Source organism: Schistocerca nitens, chromosome 12 (genome assembly GCF_023898315.1).
Source record: "Schistocerca nitens isolate TAMUIC-IGC-003100 chromosome 12, iqSchNite1.1, whole genome shotgun sequence".
Taxonomy (NCBI): domain Eukaryota; kingdom Metazoa; phylum Arthropoda; class Insecta; order Orthoptera; family Acrididae; genus Schistocerca; species Schistocerca nitens.
In genome coordinates, this window is record NC_064625.1 from 137396241 (window position 1) to 137415217 (window position 18977).

At 40.8% G+C, this 18977-nt stretch overlaps 1 protein-coding gene across 1 annotated transcript in view; it reads left to right on the top strand.

The window, feature by feature from the left end:
• Nucleotides 1-12450, top strand: part of LOC126214965 (uncharacterized) — an 815775-nt gene extending 803325 nt beyond the window's left edge. The window contains exons 36-38 of the mRNA XM_049941599.1: nt 1326-1581; nt 3647-3869; nt 9887-12450. Of these exons, the coding sequence (XP_049797556.1) occupies nt 1326-1581; nt 3647-3869; nt 9887-10227 (820 nt within the window). The 3' untranslated portion in view covers nt 10228-12450. The remainder of the gene's footprint in view (nt 1-1325; nt 1582-3646; nt 3870-9886) is intronic.
• The last annotated feature ends 6527 nt before the right edge of the window (nt 12451-18977 follow it).

Below are 18977 nucleotides of genomic sequence, written 5' to 3' on the forward strand. Positions count from 1 at the left end.
CGAGTTAGAGAGAACAACAGTGGAAGAGGTCAACTTGCAGATCCGGCTCCCAAACACAAACAAAAGACAGGGGAAATGAAACTAAAAAATGCTATTTTAAAGCAACTACCACCGAATGCCCTCAGTCCTGTCACAGACATATTCAATAAAATTGTCTAGACCGGCAACTTCCCCAAGGCCTGGAAGTGTACAGAGATGGTTGTAGTATGAAAGCAAGAAGATGACGACAGGCTTCCTCAAAACTGCAGGGCTATTAGCCTCCTCCCTCACATCTCAAAAATTTTTTAGAGATATACTTAAAGAGTCTGCTCCACAGTGTAGGATGAGGAAAGTCTAATCCCGCCAGCTCGGTTTCCACTGCAGACTCGGTATGCAGCAGGAGCTTCTACGCCTTGTAGAGAACGCAATATGTGCCTCGGAGTGTCGGGAGTACACAGGTGTGGTGCTTCTCGGGGGGGCCTCCTCTACAAATTGTTTGTAGTGGGTGTACCGGTACCGTACGTCAGGCTCATCGCACCATACGTCGAGGATAGGACCTCCCGTGTCTGTGCCGGAGATGACACATTGACAGTGAGGCAGATCCTAGCAGAAGTGCTGCAGGGGTCTGTCTTAGGACCCCTGCTGTACTCCCTCTACACCTGTGACACGCCAAAGGTGGACAGGGTCAAGTTAGCTTTGTGCACAGATGACACGTCCCTGTACACCGTGTGTTTAAACCCCAACGCCACGCACCGTCGTCCGCAGCTAGCGTGCGGCACCCTGGGATCCCGGTCCACTAAATGGAGCTCGAAATATACTGCTACCACAAGCCAGGCCCTAGTCGTCACCCGAAAAAGAATCACTGCGGATCTCCCACCAGTGCGAATCGTGGAAGACCCCATCACACGGTTGTGCACAGCAACATACCTTCACATTACCATAGATAGGCACCTCACCTGGAAACCCCACATAAAAGAAGTCGGGGGTAAAGCAATAGGCTACCTCTGTAACTGCTTAAACAGCTGCTGCACCTCTTCAGGAACCACAAAATAGTGTGGTTCCTCCACAGATACACCTCCACGGTTGTCAGACCTACGGGCCCGCAAGTCATCTCACCGTGGCAAGATCGACGGTTTGTGAGAGAATAGTCTGTTGACAACATATTGTGACACTGGTCTCATCCCACTGCTAGGACCAAAGTTTTGTACACTTCTGGGATTTGAATAAGCTACACCACTCTAATATCACACTAACACCTATCACTGAGCTCAGCTACAGAGGTGTGTGATTAATGTTTGCCTGTGAATTATGCAGAATTATGGAGTAAAAGTACACTTCCGTTTCAGTTTTCGACCACCAGAGCGTCAGGGAACATTCACGAAGGACGAACCCACGGCGGTTACTGCAGCGAAGCCGACAGTGGCGACGGCAGCTCCGCCCGAACAGAACCGAAAGAAGAGGCGGCCGGTGACTGCCGGCAGGCCGACGACGTCTGCGTCTGCAGTCACAGTCAGTGCACAGGCCGCATCTGCACCCACTTCCGCCAAGAGGGGCACGGCGCGGCGCGAAGCTACCAGCAAGATTGCCGGGCTCTGGAAAAAGGTATTCACTCTTCTTGCTCTTCTGTGCCTAAAGCATCCTTATCTGTTCACTGTTTTACGATTGTTATGTTCTTTTTCAGTGATATTATTACAGTAAGATCCTAAAAAACCAACTCTCTAGACACAAGGCCCATCATATGACATATCAACGAAAGAATGTCTTAGCTATTTACTCCAGAATGTAACCCAGGGAGCAAAGTTTCAGCGTCTTCCTTTTTCTATTTGCTCATTTTCTGATGATTGAGGAATGTAATATGTACACCCCCCACCCTCCTCCTCCTCCAGCCCACCCCGAAGAAATGATCAGTTCTGATCATACTCCTGTTAGTGTTCAGTTTCTAGACTAGCAATTCACAGTGAAATGAAATGATAAAATTATACTTAAAAATATATTCACTGACTGCAAATTCATAATATGTTCACTATATGCAATTCAAAATATATTTACTGACTGCAAATTCTTTGGCATCAGCAGTATTAGGATAACTGGAGTGGCTAATGTAATTATTCGTGATAAGTGGGAAGTCCAGGTTCGAGTTCTGGTCCGGCACAAATTTTTATATGTCACCAATGGATAGTATATCTACACCTAATATAGCTGATGCCGAGGAATTCACAGTCGGTAAATATATTTTGAAGGATTTCGTACAGCTGTGGATTGTTAACAATTTCTGTTCTGTCAGACATGCTAGTTAGTTATAAAATTACAGCTGCAGTAGATCATACGACAGCTTAATGACACACACACACAAAATAAAACTGAGTATCGGTAGTTATGCAGAAAAAATACTGACTCACCCACTCAACACATAATATGAAAAGGCATTTTTTATTGTTGAGCATAGTTTTGAGAACAGAGATGTAGTAATATGTACTCACTTTTGTTACCAAAAACTGATTCTGTATTTCATGTGAAACAAGAAATATGCAATGTTTGCTGGCATATTACTTCAGTATGCAGTGGAATTCATGCAGGTGGACAATTACATGTCATGTGATGCCACACCATGCAGCTCCCAACAGTGTTAAAGGGTTAAAACTGTGTGGTCCACTGGAAGTCTAATGCTTCCTGAGTGACCCATCCATGCAAGACCCACTATCCATCCTACATTTGTATCTCTCCCCTACATTTACTGCTCCAATTATTTTCTTCATTGATTCTGGCCGAGTGTGGACTATATAAAATTCAAGTGTAGCCCTACGCCTCCAGTTGGAGCTGCCTTTTTTTAAAAATTATTATTATAAAATGTATGTAATGTAACAAGTTAGTGGGTTTGGTGACCATCTGGGTTACAGACAGTAGAATAGCATAGTATTAATTGTAGTAAAGTCAAGATGAAACTCTCAATCATGAAATCAGAACATTTGCGGCAAGTGATTATTCCTCTACAGCAGACTGAATATACTCTGTTCTGTGCTAACTCAGCTTTCAATTAATTGCACTTCGAGGAACACCCATTGGAAAGCAGTATTACACAGAGAAACAACACTTAAAATGTGTTTGAGCACTCTTCAAACTATTGGACACACTCTTTTTAACCACAGGCAGGGAGGGGGGGTGTGAGCGGAAAGGCAGTAACGGTAATATTCTGCCACTGTCCCATGTATCTGCAGTGTGATTAAAGATGCTTATAATGCAGTTCAGAAATATGATTTCCTTTTTTGAGGCTGCTCGCTCTCAAAATTGAGTTCAAACTTAACTTCATTTAATTGGCTCTACCTGGATTGTCTTTTCCTTGGGCTTATATAACAGTGAGTCACAGATTACTTTTTCACAAAAAACGGCACCCAATGTGTGCAAGAATCATGTATCAACATCTGAATATGAGTTAGGGTCCAAAATTAGGTACAGTTAAACTGATCATCGCAGTGTTTATTCATCACCACAGAAGCTATATTATCGAATTTAAAAACTTTTTTCATTTCATCAGCAAGTGCATCCTATCCGCACCAATCCAATCAGTTGCTGTGAAATTAAAAAACGAGACTCGTTCCTAACGGTTATTGTCATCTCATTGTAAGGTTCTTTTGAGATTACAGTTGTAAATATATGATTTTGTGTACAGGCTGAAGAATCAAAAACAAAGCAGAAACAACAGCAACAACTGCAAAAGAGGGAAGCAAGGGGAGGAGGCAGTGCCGCTTCTCACGCGGCGCAGTCTGCAACAGCGCAGAAGGCTAGCTCGACTACCGGGCGAGGACGGACTGCAGCGAGAGCACCGACATCCCGGATCCCGACAGCTGACTCGGCAGCGGCGCCGACACGTACAGAGAAGGTGGCTCGTAAAGGTGAGCGGTGGCACTATCAGGGTGGGGGGATTCAGAAGTTAGTCTGTATTCTGTAGTGACATCTTCTAGTGAACTGCACATATATTGAATTATGTCCTTTTTAGTATTTTATCCATCATCAGCAATTGTAGTCATGTATAATGAAATAATAAGCAACCAGTTGCATAAACAGGGTGTATATGACCCGGGACTGTTGTGGATTGGCAGGAGCCAACCCACGGAGTTTGGAGGAAGCCGAAAGGCACGCGTTTAAGCTCACGCAGGCGGGCGTGAGGTCTGGAACAGGACAAGGAATTCAGACTTCAGAAAAAAGGTGGTACTTTGTGGAATACTTAACTTTAATCCATCAATGTTGAACGTAGCTCTTGTCTGTACATTCTTTACAATATCAATAGCAACTGATAATGGCACCTTGCTAGGTCGTAGCAAATGACGTATCTGAAGGCTATGCTAACTATCGTCTCGGCAAATGAGAACGTATTTTGTCAGAGAACCATCGCTAGCAAAGTCGGTTGTACAACTGGGGCGAGTGCTAGGAAGTCTCTTTAGACCTGCCGTGTGGCGGCGCTCTGTCTGCAATCACTGATAGTGGCGACACACGGGTCCGACGTATACTAACGGACTGCGGCCGATTTAAAGGCTACCACCTAGCAAGTGTGGTGTCTGGCGGTGACACCTCAGGGACTACCGGGAGATCTGGGAAAAACCCGGGAATTTTTTCATTTGGGAGAAAACCGTGAAAAACCCGGGAATTGTTTAGAATTCCGGGGATTTTTCATTTTTTTAGTTTTCAGTTGCAGTTTTGTGATTTTGACTGGTAAGAACCAATACTGTAACAAAGGATATTACTGTATCCCGCTACTGTAGAATAATACTACAGCTTAAAATACGTTCGCGTAATTATGGAAGGCTAAAATATGTTATTAGTTTTAGATTTTATTTCCACCTTTCTGGCAGTCAAACATTAATTGCTTTACAGAACAGAACAGAAATCTTTTCTGTTGAGGCAGTGAATTTATTTGAAATGAAGTGTAATTTCACACTATTGGCTAGTTTCAACTGTTCACTGCATTTCAAGTGCACGTATGGCATTATGTCATAATAAAGGACCAAACATGAGATAATACAGTACCGGTACTCTAAGAAAATTTACATATGAATGTGCATTTTAAGCCGAATTATGCGTTTTAGTACGGTTCACGAAATTGCAACGCTCTTGAAATATCCTCTGATGTTTTGTTTCTTTTATGACATAATTTAAGATCTTTTAATATCTTACACGTACGAACATATGGGCTTCCTGCGTCATCGTAGCTGCCCAAGCGCGGTGACGCTTGTTATCTGGCGCCCTCTTGCAACTGCGGAAACGAACGTGTTTCTAACAGGTTGCGGGAAAGTATTGCGAACGGTGGTTTGAAAAACGTTACATTGAAAGCAGATTTCCTTTTATGTGCGAGAATGTATGATGAATTTCTTACATCACAAAGCGTTTGATTCTCATTTAAAAATCAACTCTTTGAGGACGACCATTTAGAAGAATTTCGAGCCCAGAAGATCAGACATTTACTTCGTTATTAAAAATTTTACTGGCAAATTTGTGTGATGTATCTTAAAGTGTAACAAGCGCGCTATGTAACAGTGATCTTGCTATTGGCTGACCACATCACGTGTCCTGTGCTGTCATTAGCTGGCGAGATCACGTGACATGAACTATGACTGGCTTACAAAAGCACATCACAATCTCGATTTCAATCCTTCGGAAAGTGACATGCAGCATACATATTGCTGCACATCAAAGGTCTTTCAAAATGTGTTTTTCCTCCTGAGTTTCGTTTTCTAAAGTGCTGGGAAATTCTACTCTGGTATATAAAACCGTAAACATGATGAGTTTTACAGTGCCGATTAAGAGTGTACTGTCACTTAACATGGAAAAAGTATTTTCACCCGGGAGAAAGTGTATTTTTTAACCGGGAAATCCGGAAATTTTTTTTCCTTGTCCACATATACACCCTGATAAAAGAACTTTAATTTCTGACTGGTTCCAGCACTTAATGCTCTTCTCAGAAGTCTTATTAGTCTTTTGAGTCTTCAGTAAACTAAAGATCTGCAAACCATATTTATTTTAATGATGAATGTATCACTAATAAGCCTTCTGAGAAGGGCATTAAGTGCCTGAAACCAGTCAAGAAATTAAATTTCTTTTATGCAACTGCTTGCATATATTTTTATATATAATTTTGTCCATTGTTTATCAAGAAACATGACAGTCCCCTTGAAAATCTCATGTGCCTTTATTAACACTGGGAAGAAGCTCTAAGTTTGAATTCCTGCTCCTTTTGCCACAGAATGGATACCTAACTTCATGCATATTTTCTCACTGTAGTTTGTATGTCTATAATGTTCTGGACTACATCCACTACAAAGGCAGTTTCTTTCATATTTATAAAACTAATTGACATTTTCCAGTTATCTCCAGCTTTTCTTCCTCTGGCACAGTCATAGGAGAAGTACTCATTGTTTCTGTTTATATCTCGTGTTTTATTAGCAGCAGTTTGTCCAGGTACTTTCACAGTGTCCCAAATTATGCCGTTTTATTGTTTGAGTAATCTGTTCCTTTCCCCTCCTTCTGTGTCTGTGTGTGTGTGTGTGTGTGTGTGTGTGTGTGTGTGTGTGTTTTGACACAATGGCACTGTTTGTCCAGAGAGTTGGGACACTTCAGAGAATTTCATAGCACCATTTGTAGGTACACTTAAGAAATGTATTACAACAAGAAGGCAGCATGCGGGCCAGTACATAGAAGTGTAATTTCTTGTTCAACATAACTCTGCCACTAAACAATGAGGGTGTTTATATTTGTCTAAGTAGGAAATTTGCCACAATGGAGGGAGTGTAAACACTCTCAAAATATTGACGCTGGTTAAGTGTAAGCAAACACAGTGGATCCTTGCAAGTTGGAAGAATAAACCCATTATTCACGAAGAATGTAACTTATTGAATGCCACATAAGGCCGGACTGTTGTACAGCTCAAGTTCTTGAAATGGTTTCTGCTGCCATATCGGTGCAACTTACTACTAATTAAATGGCTGTGTAATATCAATGACTTGACCAGATTTTTCATCAGTATTTGAACCTTTTCGTTGCTACAGATCTGCTCTGTTCATTCCGTGCTGAGCGTGGCTTTTGTTATGGCTGTACAGCTCGCCAAATACTGGTGCCTGTGCTGAGAGACAGCATTCCAGCTGATATGAAATATGTATCATCCAATTTTAAGAAAACTATTAGGTGAAAAGTTTGACTTTTGCACAGTTTACTGTCTGATGTCTTCACTCAATAAAGAGCTGAATTCCTTTTCGTTATCCATCATACTGCAGTGCATCAAATAAAATGAAACGTGGCACGAAAGTTTAAAGAGTTTGCAGAGATAAAACTGCATTGTGTAAAGACTGTGTTTGGTTAATTTCGGCCCATAAATTGCAGTGACGGAAATGTAGATAAGATGTTGAAATTTTATTTAAAATTGAGAGCAGAACTATATCTCATTTATTCTCAAGTTATTGGGTTTTATATCCAATGGATGGCCACATACAACATGCCCAGTTTTCTGCATGCAGACTTCCAAGCTGCTATGAAATACTTATCTGATTTTAGTTGAAAAAATTGATTTATGCCCATCTTACAATCTGATATTGTCATTCGATAAAGGGATGAACTTGTTTTCGTTATATGCCATGGTTACTGTCCTGTATCAAATTAAGTAAACCATTGCATGACATTTTGCAGAGGTAAAGTGCATTGTATAAACTTAGCATATGGTCAATTTTAGTTTTACATTACAATGAATGAGATGTAGACACGATATCGAAATTTCATTTAAAATTGGGGGCAGAATGATACCTCAATTCATTCTCGAGTAACTGGGTTTTATATCCGATGGGTGGCCACACGTGATGTGCCCATTCACATCTTTGCTCATCGTGAATCGTGTGGGCATAACAAATCTAATATTTAATAAACAATTCAAGATATTGAAATGATTTTTTGCAAATAATAGCACACAATAAGGCGTATATGTTACACACTCAAGACTTTTTTTATTAACTGAGATATGCAGGACCAGGTGTGAGAGGTCAGTGGCTCAAGATGCATACAGACGTCCATAGCACTGTAGGAAAACCCATGCAATGCACATGTACATGTCTACAGCACAACAGCACAGCAGGATGTGTATACACAAGCACAGCAGCCAAAGGGTTGACATCCAATCTGCAGTACAACATTTTTGCATTTATGTGCTGAAAAGGCATTACGGAGCCAACACTGTGTTCGATACATTAAATAAAATGTCAGTGTCTTTCCTAACGTCTGCTGCCAGGTTGGACAATTTCTCTATTCCTTTACAGGAATTTAAGCCTACCAGGTGTTCCGGTATGAAATGAGTGTTTTTTTGTGAAAATGAAACACTAATTTTGAATCGAAAAGTAAAAACATTTTATTCAAAGTACTGACCATTGCTTTCTATACATTTTGACCACCTTTCTGGCAATTTGTGGACACCGCCCCAATAGAAATGTTTGTCATTTCAAGCAAACCAATCAGACACCCAGTTTTCGACTTCTTCGTAGGAATCAGTGTTCCTCAGCCAATGCGTGTCCCATTGATGAAAACAAATGGTAGTCGGAAGGGGCCAAGTCTGGTGAATACGGTGGGCGGGGTAGCAGCTCCCAGCCAAGTATTTTGATTGTATCCTGAACCAGTTTTACTTTGTGTGCAGGTGCATTGTCGTGTAAAAAAAAATTACTTTGCCATGTCTTCTGGCCCATTCTGGTCTTTTTTCGATCAATGTATAGTTCAAATTGATCATTTGTTGCCTGTAGCGATTAGTATTCACAGTTTCCCTGGGTTGTAGAAGCTCCTGATACACCACACCTTTCTGATCCCACCAAACACAGAGCATTGTCTTCTTGCCGAATCGATCTTGTTTTGCAGTCGATGCTGACGGTTGTCCCGGATTAACCCAAGATTTTTCCCGTTTAGGATTCTTAAAATAAATCCATTTTTCATCGCCAGTAACAATTCGATGCAAAATTGATTTTCTTTCATGTCTTTGAAGCAAAATTTGGCAAATGGTTTTTTGGTTTTCCATCTGTCTTCCATTCAGTTCATGTGGCACCCATTTTCCACACTTTTGGATCTTTCCCACAACTTTCAAACGGTCAGAAATTGTTTGTTGTGCAACATTTAGCATTGCTGCCATTTGCTTCTGACTCAAAGTATCATCTTCATCCAATATTGCTCGCAATTCGGTGTCTTCGAACTTTTTTTGGTGGTCTTCCACGTTCTTCATTTCTTACATCAAAATCATTAATTCTGAACCGTTGAAACCATCTCTTACATGTTGCTTCAGATAGAGCACGATCACCGTATGCCTCGACAAGCATTCGATGCGACTCTGCAGCACTTTTTTCAAATGAAAACAAAAAATTAATGCTTTCCACAAATCATCACTTTCTGGTACGAAATTCGACATTGTTAACACGATGAAAACATATGATATTAAACTTCCTGGCAGATTAAAACTGTGTGCCGGACCAAGACTCGAAATCGGGACCTTTGCCTTTCGCGGGAAAGTGCTCTACCATATGAGCAGTTTTAATCTGCCAGGAAGTTCCATATCAGCACACACTCCGCTGTAGAGTGAAAATTTCATTCTACATATGATGTTTGTTCCATGACTTGATGTATACTAAATATCTTTGACAGGTGTCATACCAGCCAAACAAAAAAAAAATTAAGGCTCGTTCACAACAAATGTTCCCTATCGACACATTTGTATCTTAACGCTCATTTCATACCGGTACACCTGGTATATCCATCCTCATAAATTTTTTTATCACACCAAAGACTTCCCATTATCATAGAAACAGCAAAAAACAGTTCGTATGAGAAATAATAATTGTACATTAAGATACTGAGAGAGAGGCAGAATATTAATGACCTTTATTCTGACACTCACCAGAACTGACGTCAGCCGCCACCCGCACGGAGAGGGGTGGTCAGACCACAGGGAGAGGCACTACAGGGATTGCCAGCTCACTGGCCAAGCCCCGGAGAGTGCGCGAGGATTCCGCCACGACCGTGCCCGCACAGGCACCACACGCGGCCACCGGCCCCGGCCGACCCTTCGCTCGCCCCGCTAACCCGCGCCCGGCATCTGCCATCGTCCAGCCGTTCAATTACAGCCCACCGACGTCGCAGATCCAGCAGCCGCCGCCCGTGAGGTCGCAGATACCGACATTGAAGAGGGAAGAACCACCTCTCCAACTAAACACTGCGTCGATTCGCATCACGACCGTGTAGAAGCTCGGCACACCATTTGCGGGACGGTAGAGATTTGCACCCTGAAGTGGTGATACGGCAGTGGAAGTACCGTGCCTGTTCATTTTTCTCTGCTCCAGCTACTAGGCAGAGGCAAGTGCCTCGCCTAGTTGACGACCGAGTGTTCGACTGATAAAACTTGACACACTGATTTCTGTTATACCTGAGAACACAGTCTCGTTGACTCAGTCAAACGACCCAATTACGGAATGATTATCAGTATGTAGAAGTTTCCCATAAACTGCTACATTGCTTGCAGTGTAAAGAAATTCTTCCACAAAATAATAGCCTTAAAATACTGTGGTGCCAATTGTAACACATTTATGTAAGATATATATACTGCAATGCAAAGGCTTTGAAAATGGAGTTACTCATTAAATATTTGTGGTTCAATATTACAGCAATTCCTATGCCTTTGTGCGATGGTGATTTTCTTTTGCCTCGTCTTGAAATTACGTGTAACAAAGTTCATCTTCCATAAAAATATTTATTCTGTCATGTGGATGTTGCTGAATAATGTGGTGCAAAGCCGTGGCCACACACAACCTCAGTTTCTGATAATAAGACTGGTAGTCTCCAAAGTCAAGTGGTGCTTGTAGTTTGTGAAATGTGGTACTCTGTAATGAAACTGGATGTCCAAGCATCTTCTGCATTTACTGCTGCTGCCATTTTATTTATTTCACCATTTGAGGAGGTACCGTCTGGGTCAAATATTAGTCGGTGATCCAGGGAGTTTTACGTACAGATCGGGAGGTACGTGTATGAATAAAGTTCTGCTGGCTTCGTATTAGTGATAATGAAGCCACTGTCTTAAATTTTGTTTCCCCCTCCAAGACTTGGAGTGAGCTCAGTAGTTTGAGAACTGCTAATTCCAGTTCCTTCAGCATGAAGCTAACTGTTGTATGTGCCTTGAATCTCTTCGGTGTGGAGAGATATCCTTGCTTGTGTACACTCACTGGCGTGTATTTCTCATCTGCCAGAGCTAAGTGTTTTGCTTCAGCTCTGTCCAGAGTCATGAGTGGTCATCTATAACTACATAAAAAGAAATTTGCTACTGTTGTCACCTTTTATTGATGTGTTTTAACCTCATCTTGTCTTTCATTTTTTTTTATTTCTGCCAGCAGAAAGATTGAAACAAAGCAGGACGATGCCTTATGTTAATATACATTATAGTTACATTTCACCTCTACAACAGTTTGTAGAATGGCCTCGCAAAGAGATCAGACTTGTTATAGAACCTCGTGTAAAATTAGCCAATGTAATTTTTTTTTACTATGTAGGAAGTAACAGAGCATTTGTGGAGTCTCTAACAATGGAAGAAAATTTTTGTGATAGTACCTGTGAGTCTTGTGCATCAGTTGTTTAGTATACACTGAGATATTTCTTTTTATATAATTGTAAAATCAAAATGTAATACTCATTTAAAGATTTTAATTACTGTAGAATCCAGCAACCTTCACAAAATTCTTATCTTCCTCCTGCATCGCTTGACTGATATGTACCTGTACCTTTGTGTAGGCATAGATAATTTTTGAAACTTTCATTCCGAGTTCACTATAATTATGCGCACATGGAAATACTCTTACACATTATTGTGGCCAGGGTGTTAGAACTGTGAAACTTGAAAATGATTTTTTTTTTTGCGAGTGTTGGTGGTGAATTGTGAAATGTGCTGTGGTATTTGTCAGTTGTTAAGACTTGTGACAGGCAAATGTGGAAGTCTCGACTGCACGTAGATACTTATCTTATATTGCCTGATGCTGCACTTTTTATGTACAAGCTGCTTCTGAAAGTGGGTGTTTCTCTTTGGTGAGAAATGCTTTTTCGGGTGCTTTGGTGTACAGCAAGAAAGGCTGTTAAATTGTGTGCAGAGACCATGTTCATGGTGGCTTTGTGCTTTTGTGATATTAGGAGATGGAGTGGTTTTCAGTGAAAATGATTTTTTTTATTTTTATTTTTTTTTCGCCCCACTGATATCTGTCTGTCGGCTTTGTGCAATTCTCTTCACCATTTGCAAACTGCACTGTGTAAAGATAAAGGCATTTATAAAGGTCTAAAACAACTGATGTCTAATTTATTGTTGCAATGTAAGTTGTGTTAAAAACTGTAGTTGTGTCTAAAGCTTGTGTATCTTCCTTTTTCTTCAGTGTATCCCAGTGTAAAGTGATTTTATGTTAATTCAGTATAAAAGTATTTTAGACAAAATTTGCAGTTTGATTTACAGTGTGTGTGTGTGTGTGTGTGTGTGTGTGTGTGTGTCCACACTATCTGTTATGTACATAGAACTGTAGAGACCTGGAGAGGATTGACTGCCGGCCAGCAATGTAAACAAATGTATCATGTTTCATAAATAAGTAGGAGAACCCGTTATTGTTCGATTACATGTATAACAGTCCCTGAAAATTATCCCAACCACTAAATGAAGCGTGTGCATGAATAACACTGTGTGGCATATTTTCACGTTTTGTAGAATCACATGGAATAATGTGTTATATGACAGTCTGCATCACCTGCTGTAATAGTTGACCTGTTTACCGTTCAAGGGCAGTACTAGACAGGGAGGAGAGAGACTCAGTTTTCGCACCTTTGTGTGAACAATGCTTACCACAAGTGGACATGCAAATAATGCTCAGAAAAGGAAAATTAACTTTGGGAAATGGCAGGATACTTAAGAGGAAAATACTTTGTGATGCTGAAGTGGAACATAAATCATGAAAGGAAAGGTAATTCGTGCGAAACAGCCTCCAATGCGGGTGAGTGGAATAACGTTGCATCGGTTTGGTACGTCTCTAGAGTAGCATATGTGTCCTGTACAGTGGTGTATGTGCCCTCCAGAGTACATGGGTCTAATAACGTACTTTATGAGCGTCTTCTGATAACATTACAGAAAAAATATGTAATGTTAATAAAATTAAGTACATTTCTGTTATCATTGACAAAAAAATATATTACACATTATGAGCATTGCTATATTATTAAAAGAGAATGTGAAATATGATAATTCAGTTGAATTTTAGGTAGTAATACTGACTGCATGATTCAGGGTCATGTATGCAATGCAGAAGTATGTTCAAAAGAAGGATGCAAGGACATAAACCTGGAAATTAAGATAAAGCTGTATGAAGAATGTCATACTTTGATGCGCAATGAGCAGTTCATTTTTAGATCCCGTGGAAAATCGCTTGCCAGCCAGACGAAAGAAAGGTAAGACAGACAACTGTTCACGAAAATAAGTACAGGGCTATTACAAATGATTGAAGCGATTTCATAAATTCTCTGTAGCTCCATTCATTGACATATGGTCACAACACACTACAGATACGTAGAAAAACTCAAAAGTTTTGTTCGGCTGAAGCCGCACTTCAGGTTTCTGCCGCCAGAGCGCTCGAGAGCGCAGTGAGACAAAATGGCGACAGGAACCGAGAAAGCGTATGTCGTGCTTGAAATGCACTCACATCAGTCAGTCATAACAGTGCAACGACACTTCAGGACGAAGTTCAACAAAGATCCACCAACTGCTAACTCCATTCGGCGATGGTATGCGCAGTTTAAAGCTTCTGGATGCCTCTGTAAGGGGAAATCAACGGGTTGGCCTGCAGTGAGCGAAGAAACGGTTGAACGCGTGCGGGCAAGTTTCACGCGTAGCCCGCGGAAGTCGACGAATAAAGCAAGCAGGGAGCTAAACGTACCACAGCTGACGGTTTGGAAAATCTTACGGAAAAGGCTAAAGCAGTAGCCTGATGTTCGGCATTTCTTAAACAGGGGATTGGAAAACCGATGTATCGGTCGTGGTGGAGATCATGATCAGCAATTCATGTCATGGCCTCCACGCTCTCCCGACTTAACCCCATGTGATTTCTTTCTGTGGGGTTATGTGAAAGATTCAGTGTTTAAACCTCCTCTACCAAGAAACGTGCCAGAACTGTGAGCTCGCATCAACGATGCTTTCGAACTCATTGATGGGGACATGCTGCGCCGAGTGTGGGAGGAACTTGATTATCGGCTTGATGTCTGCCGAATCACTAAAGGGGCACATATCGAACATTTGTGAATGCCAAAAAAAACTGAGTTTTTGTATGTGTGTGCAAAGCATTGTGAAAATATCTCAAATAATAAAGTTATTGTAGAGCTGTGAAATCGCTTCAATCATTTGTAATAACCCTGTACTTTCAAATACAAAGTCCACTGAAAAGAAATGTGGCAAAAAACATTGCTCGACATATTCTGCATCACCCAGCAACGAATACCAACTCTTCAACATAAACTGCAAGGTAGAATGACAGCTGCTGAAGACGGTTGAGGAAAACATTTCAGTAGCCCACATGTCACATTAAATGACAATAGGGCTCTGATTTGGGAACACATTTCGAATTTCCTGAAACAGATGAGCCATTACAGCAGGAATAAATCCTCAATAGAATTTCTGTACCCCGATCTCAACATCTGCAGAATGTATCAATTGTTTATGATCGCAGCTTCGGCTGAAATGGAAATCCACAACATTGAACTTAAGAATCAGTTGCATCTTGCAAAAAGCATACAAAGTGCTAAAAATGATAGTAAAAAGTCTTAAAGGAACAACAATATACATGTTCTATATGTTAACTTGCGACACATTTTACTTTGTCCTACATTGACGCATTCCACGGTGTTTTGACAAAGACAGCTGTTGTCGTATAATTTGACAGTTCATGACTTTGGTACTGGAGACAACACAGTAAATTTGTGGGATGAATCTGCCACAAGGAGAGGTTCAGCCAATGTAGTTTCCTGTCTGCTTAAATTTGTGATGGTTGAAGAATGTATGGGACACAAACTGACAGTGTGGTCTCACCGTTGTGTCGGGCTGAACAATAACTGGAGAGTTTTAGAGCTTTATTTCTATGTGGTCAGCTGCAAGTACTTTATAGGAATACATCAAAAGTTTTTATGTTCGAGTAATAGTTTCCTGCCTTGTGACAGGAACTCCGCAATGATTGAGAAAAGAAAGTAAGTGCCAAAAGTTATGATTCCTTTAGAATGGAAGCATGTCATTGCTTAGGCCTTTTCCAATCCTTCAAAACTGACCATTCAGGAGACGATGATGGAAGACTTCAAGGGCATAGGATCCATTGAGTTGGTTTTCAAAATGCCACCTGCTTTGAAAATTGCTGCTGTGCTCTGACCAAAACTATGTAGTGACGATCCTCAAGGCATAAGCATATGTCAATCACAACATGCTTTGTCTGTGGGTAAGATATTGTATTGTGAAACATAGTTGTGAACATGAAGTAATAACATTTCTTTTGCCTTCTGATTTTCAGTTGCTCCACAATGGGGAAGAAAAGTGAACTATTGGACATGTCGAACTATAGGGAGCCAAAATCAGGCATTTTTATGAAAACTTCCAGTGTGACAACTGAGTTTAATGTACCACATTTTTGTCTCAGCTTGATAGCAAACTCATGTTCTGTTACCATTTTAAGGCCAAATTAATTTATAATAAATATTAAATTGTATCTAATTGTAATTTTGTTACTTACAACTTTTGGATTCTAGGCAATCTTACCATTACAGAAGAGCAGAGTGATCTAGAATAATGCCATATACCTGTCGCTATACAGTGTTTTTTCATTTTAATGCTTACTTATTTTCAAAAACCTATGTTTAGCACAATTTTAAAAAGCACAACCAAGTAGTTTCAACAGTCTGTCTGCACAAAATATACATATCTGCTATTTTGCAATAATTTTCTGGAATTATGAGTAATTGTCAATTCCCTAAAAATTGTGAAATTTGCCACACAGCATTATCCGTGCACACGCTTCAAATATCTGTGAGTATGAATCTGGAGCTATTTAAAGTGGAATGACCACATAAAACTAATTGTAGGAAAGGCAGCTGCCCAACAGATTCATCGGAAGAATCTTCAGGATCCACCCTCAGAGGAGCTAGCTTACAAAATCCTTGTTCAGCTACCACCCAAGTACTGCTCCTCATTGTGGGATAACAGGAAAACAGAGAACCTCCAAAGACCAGCAGTTTGCTTAGTAAGTGCAAAAGCATTGGGGAGATGCTATACGATTTAGTGTGCATCTCAGTCTGGTCTACTGTTGAAATTCCTGGAGTGCACATTCCTACATATACCGTATTTACTCGAATATAAGCCGCACTCGAATCTAAGCCGCACCTGAAAAATGAGACTCTAAATCAAGGAAAAAAAAATTTCCCGAATCTAAGCCGCACCTGAAATTTGAGACTCGTAATTCAAGGGGAGAGAAGAGGCTTAGGGCACACCTCCAAATCGAAACAAAGTTGGTCCTTTGTAATATGAGACACAATTTAGGTCGAATGAATGACGATACAGCTACAGTAGTTTAGTTCGAGTCGTAAGCTTAGCAGTTAAGCTTTACCAGGTAGCCATTGCTATGCGTCGGGCGCTCCGTCCGTATTTATACGGGTACTCCTCCTTTTTCACGTGCTTCGTCTGGTTTGGATCTATTGCTTATTTTGCTTCGATCTGATAAGTGCCGTTTTCTTTGTTATAGGTGTTTACGTCACTCAAAGCTGAAAATACATTACTGTACTGTGTCATGCATTGTTTGTCGCATTCTGATAGTGCGTGTTTACGGACTGTCGCCGCTCGCGGCATGGCTTGCTTTTGTGCGCGCTACTGCCGCTAACATTAAAAAAAATAATAATAATAAAAAAGAGAGAGAGGAATCGTCTCATTAGCGAAACAATGGCAAGAGACTGCTATTTGTTGTTACACTGCTGTTTCTTTGATAATGATCAACAAAAACCAAATAATAGACTGCGTATGATAGGACATGTTCTGAACGAGAGTTTAGCGAAAATTTTTCTCCGTTTGAAAATCTTTGCGGCCGCTTCTTTAGTACCTCAAATTCTGCACAGAAATTAGAGTCATCTTAGATTTGAAAATCTAGTCAGTTGCCGTGCTTCATTTCTGACTGTCTCACTTAATACGAATATAAACATGACACGATACATATATTCTTCCGCGTTTGCTGTTGTCTCACTCTAGTTTCGTAGTTTATTAAGCAGGCAAGATTTAAATGAGATAGCAGCAAACACAAAAGAAAACATGGCAAAATGTTTATATTCGTATTATTCGTATGGTGAAGAGAATACTGCATGCGATTCACAATTCATAAAAGTTCTTGTTAGCAACCATTTCTTCTCACAGATAGGAAAAATTTCCGAACGTAGAGTTGGCCATATTGACAAACATCCCAAACAGTCTTGCCAGTCGGATTTTCGTAGAACATTGAAATTCTGCTACATTCGAAGATGAACAATACGGAGTTTGTATTTACTTCGTTGGATAATATATGAAAATGCAGTGGTCGAAACTCGGGGCGGAGAAAAAAAGCTCGTCTTCCACCTTTTTGTTTTTTAAAAAAATTATTTACTGACGCAGAGGTTTTGGCGCCAGTATTTATCTTTCTGCCTACAAACCATGCCTGTGTAGCGCTACATATATTCGACAGCAGAAGTTCGTTGTGGCGGCACCTACCAACATTTCTCAGAACTCCCGCTTGCTTTGCACTCGATTGGATTACAAAAACCGGAAAAAAGTGCGGCTTAGATTCGAGTAAATACGGTACAGGGCGATTCAGCTGACACTTCCAATGGGCTTTATACAGGGTTATTACAAATGATTGAAGCGATTTCACAGCTCTACAATAACTTTAATATTTGAGATATTTTCACAATGCTTTGCACACACATACAAAAACTCAAAAAGTTTTTTTAGGCATTCACAAATGTTCGATAAGTGCCCCTTTAGTGATTCGGCAGACATCAAGCCGATAATCAAGTTTCTCCCACACTCGGCGCAGCATGTCCCCATCAATGAGTTCGAAAGAATCGTTGATGCGAGCTCGCAGTTCTGGCACGTTTCTTTGTAGAGGAGGTTTAAACACTGAATCTTTCACATAACCCCACAGAAAGAAATCGCATGGGGTTAAGTCGGGAGAGCGTGGAGGCCATGACATGAATTGCTGATCATGATCTCCACCACGACCGATCCATCGGTTTTCCAATCTCCTGTTTAAGATATGCCGAACATCATGATGGAAGTGCGGTGGAGCACCATCCTGTTGAAAGATGAAGTCGGCGCTGTCGGTCTCCAGTTGTGGCATGTGCCAATTTTCCAGCATGTCCACGGGTTACGCGTGAAACTTGCACGCACGCGTTCAACCGTTTCTTCGCTCACTGCACGCCGACCCGTTGATTTCCCCTTACAGAGGCATCCAGAAGCTTTAAACTGCGCATACCATCGCCGAATGGAGTTAGCAGTTGGTGGATCTTTGTTGAACTTCGTCCTGAAGTGTCGTTGCGCTGTTTTGACTGACTGATGTGAGTGCATTTCAAGCACGACATACGCTTTCTCGGCTCCTGTCGCCATTTTGTCTCACTGCACTCTCGAGCGGTCTGGCGGCAGAAACCTGAAGTGCGGCTTCAGCCGAACAAAACTTTATGAGTTTTTCTACGTATCTGTAGTGTGTCGTGACCATATGTCAATGAATGGAGCTACAGTGAATTTATGAAATCGCTTCAATCATTTGTAATAGCCCTGTATAACCAGTAACAACTTCAATTACCACATGCAACATTTTCATATTTTTTCACTCGCTACGTGCAAATTGTTGCTCCTGCAGAAAAAAATGACCAGAGCTTATTGTAGGAAATTTAATGTACTTAAATTTTGTACTGGGATACATTCTCAC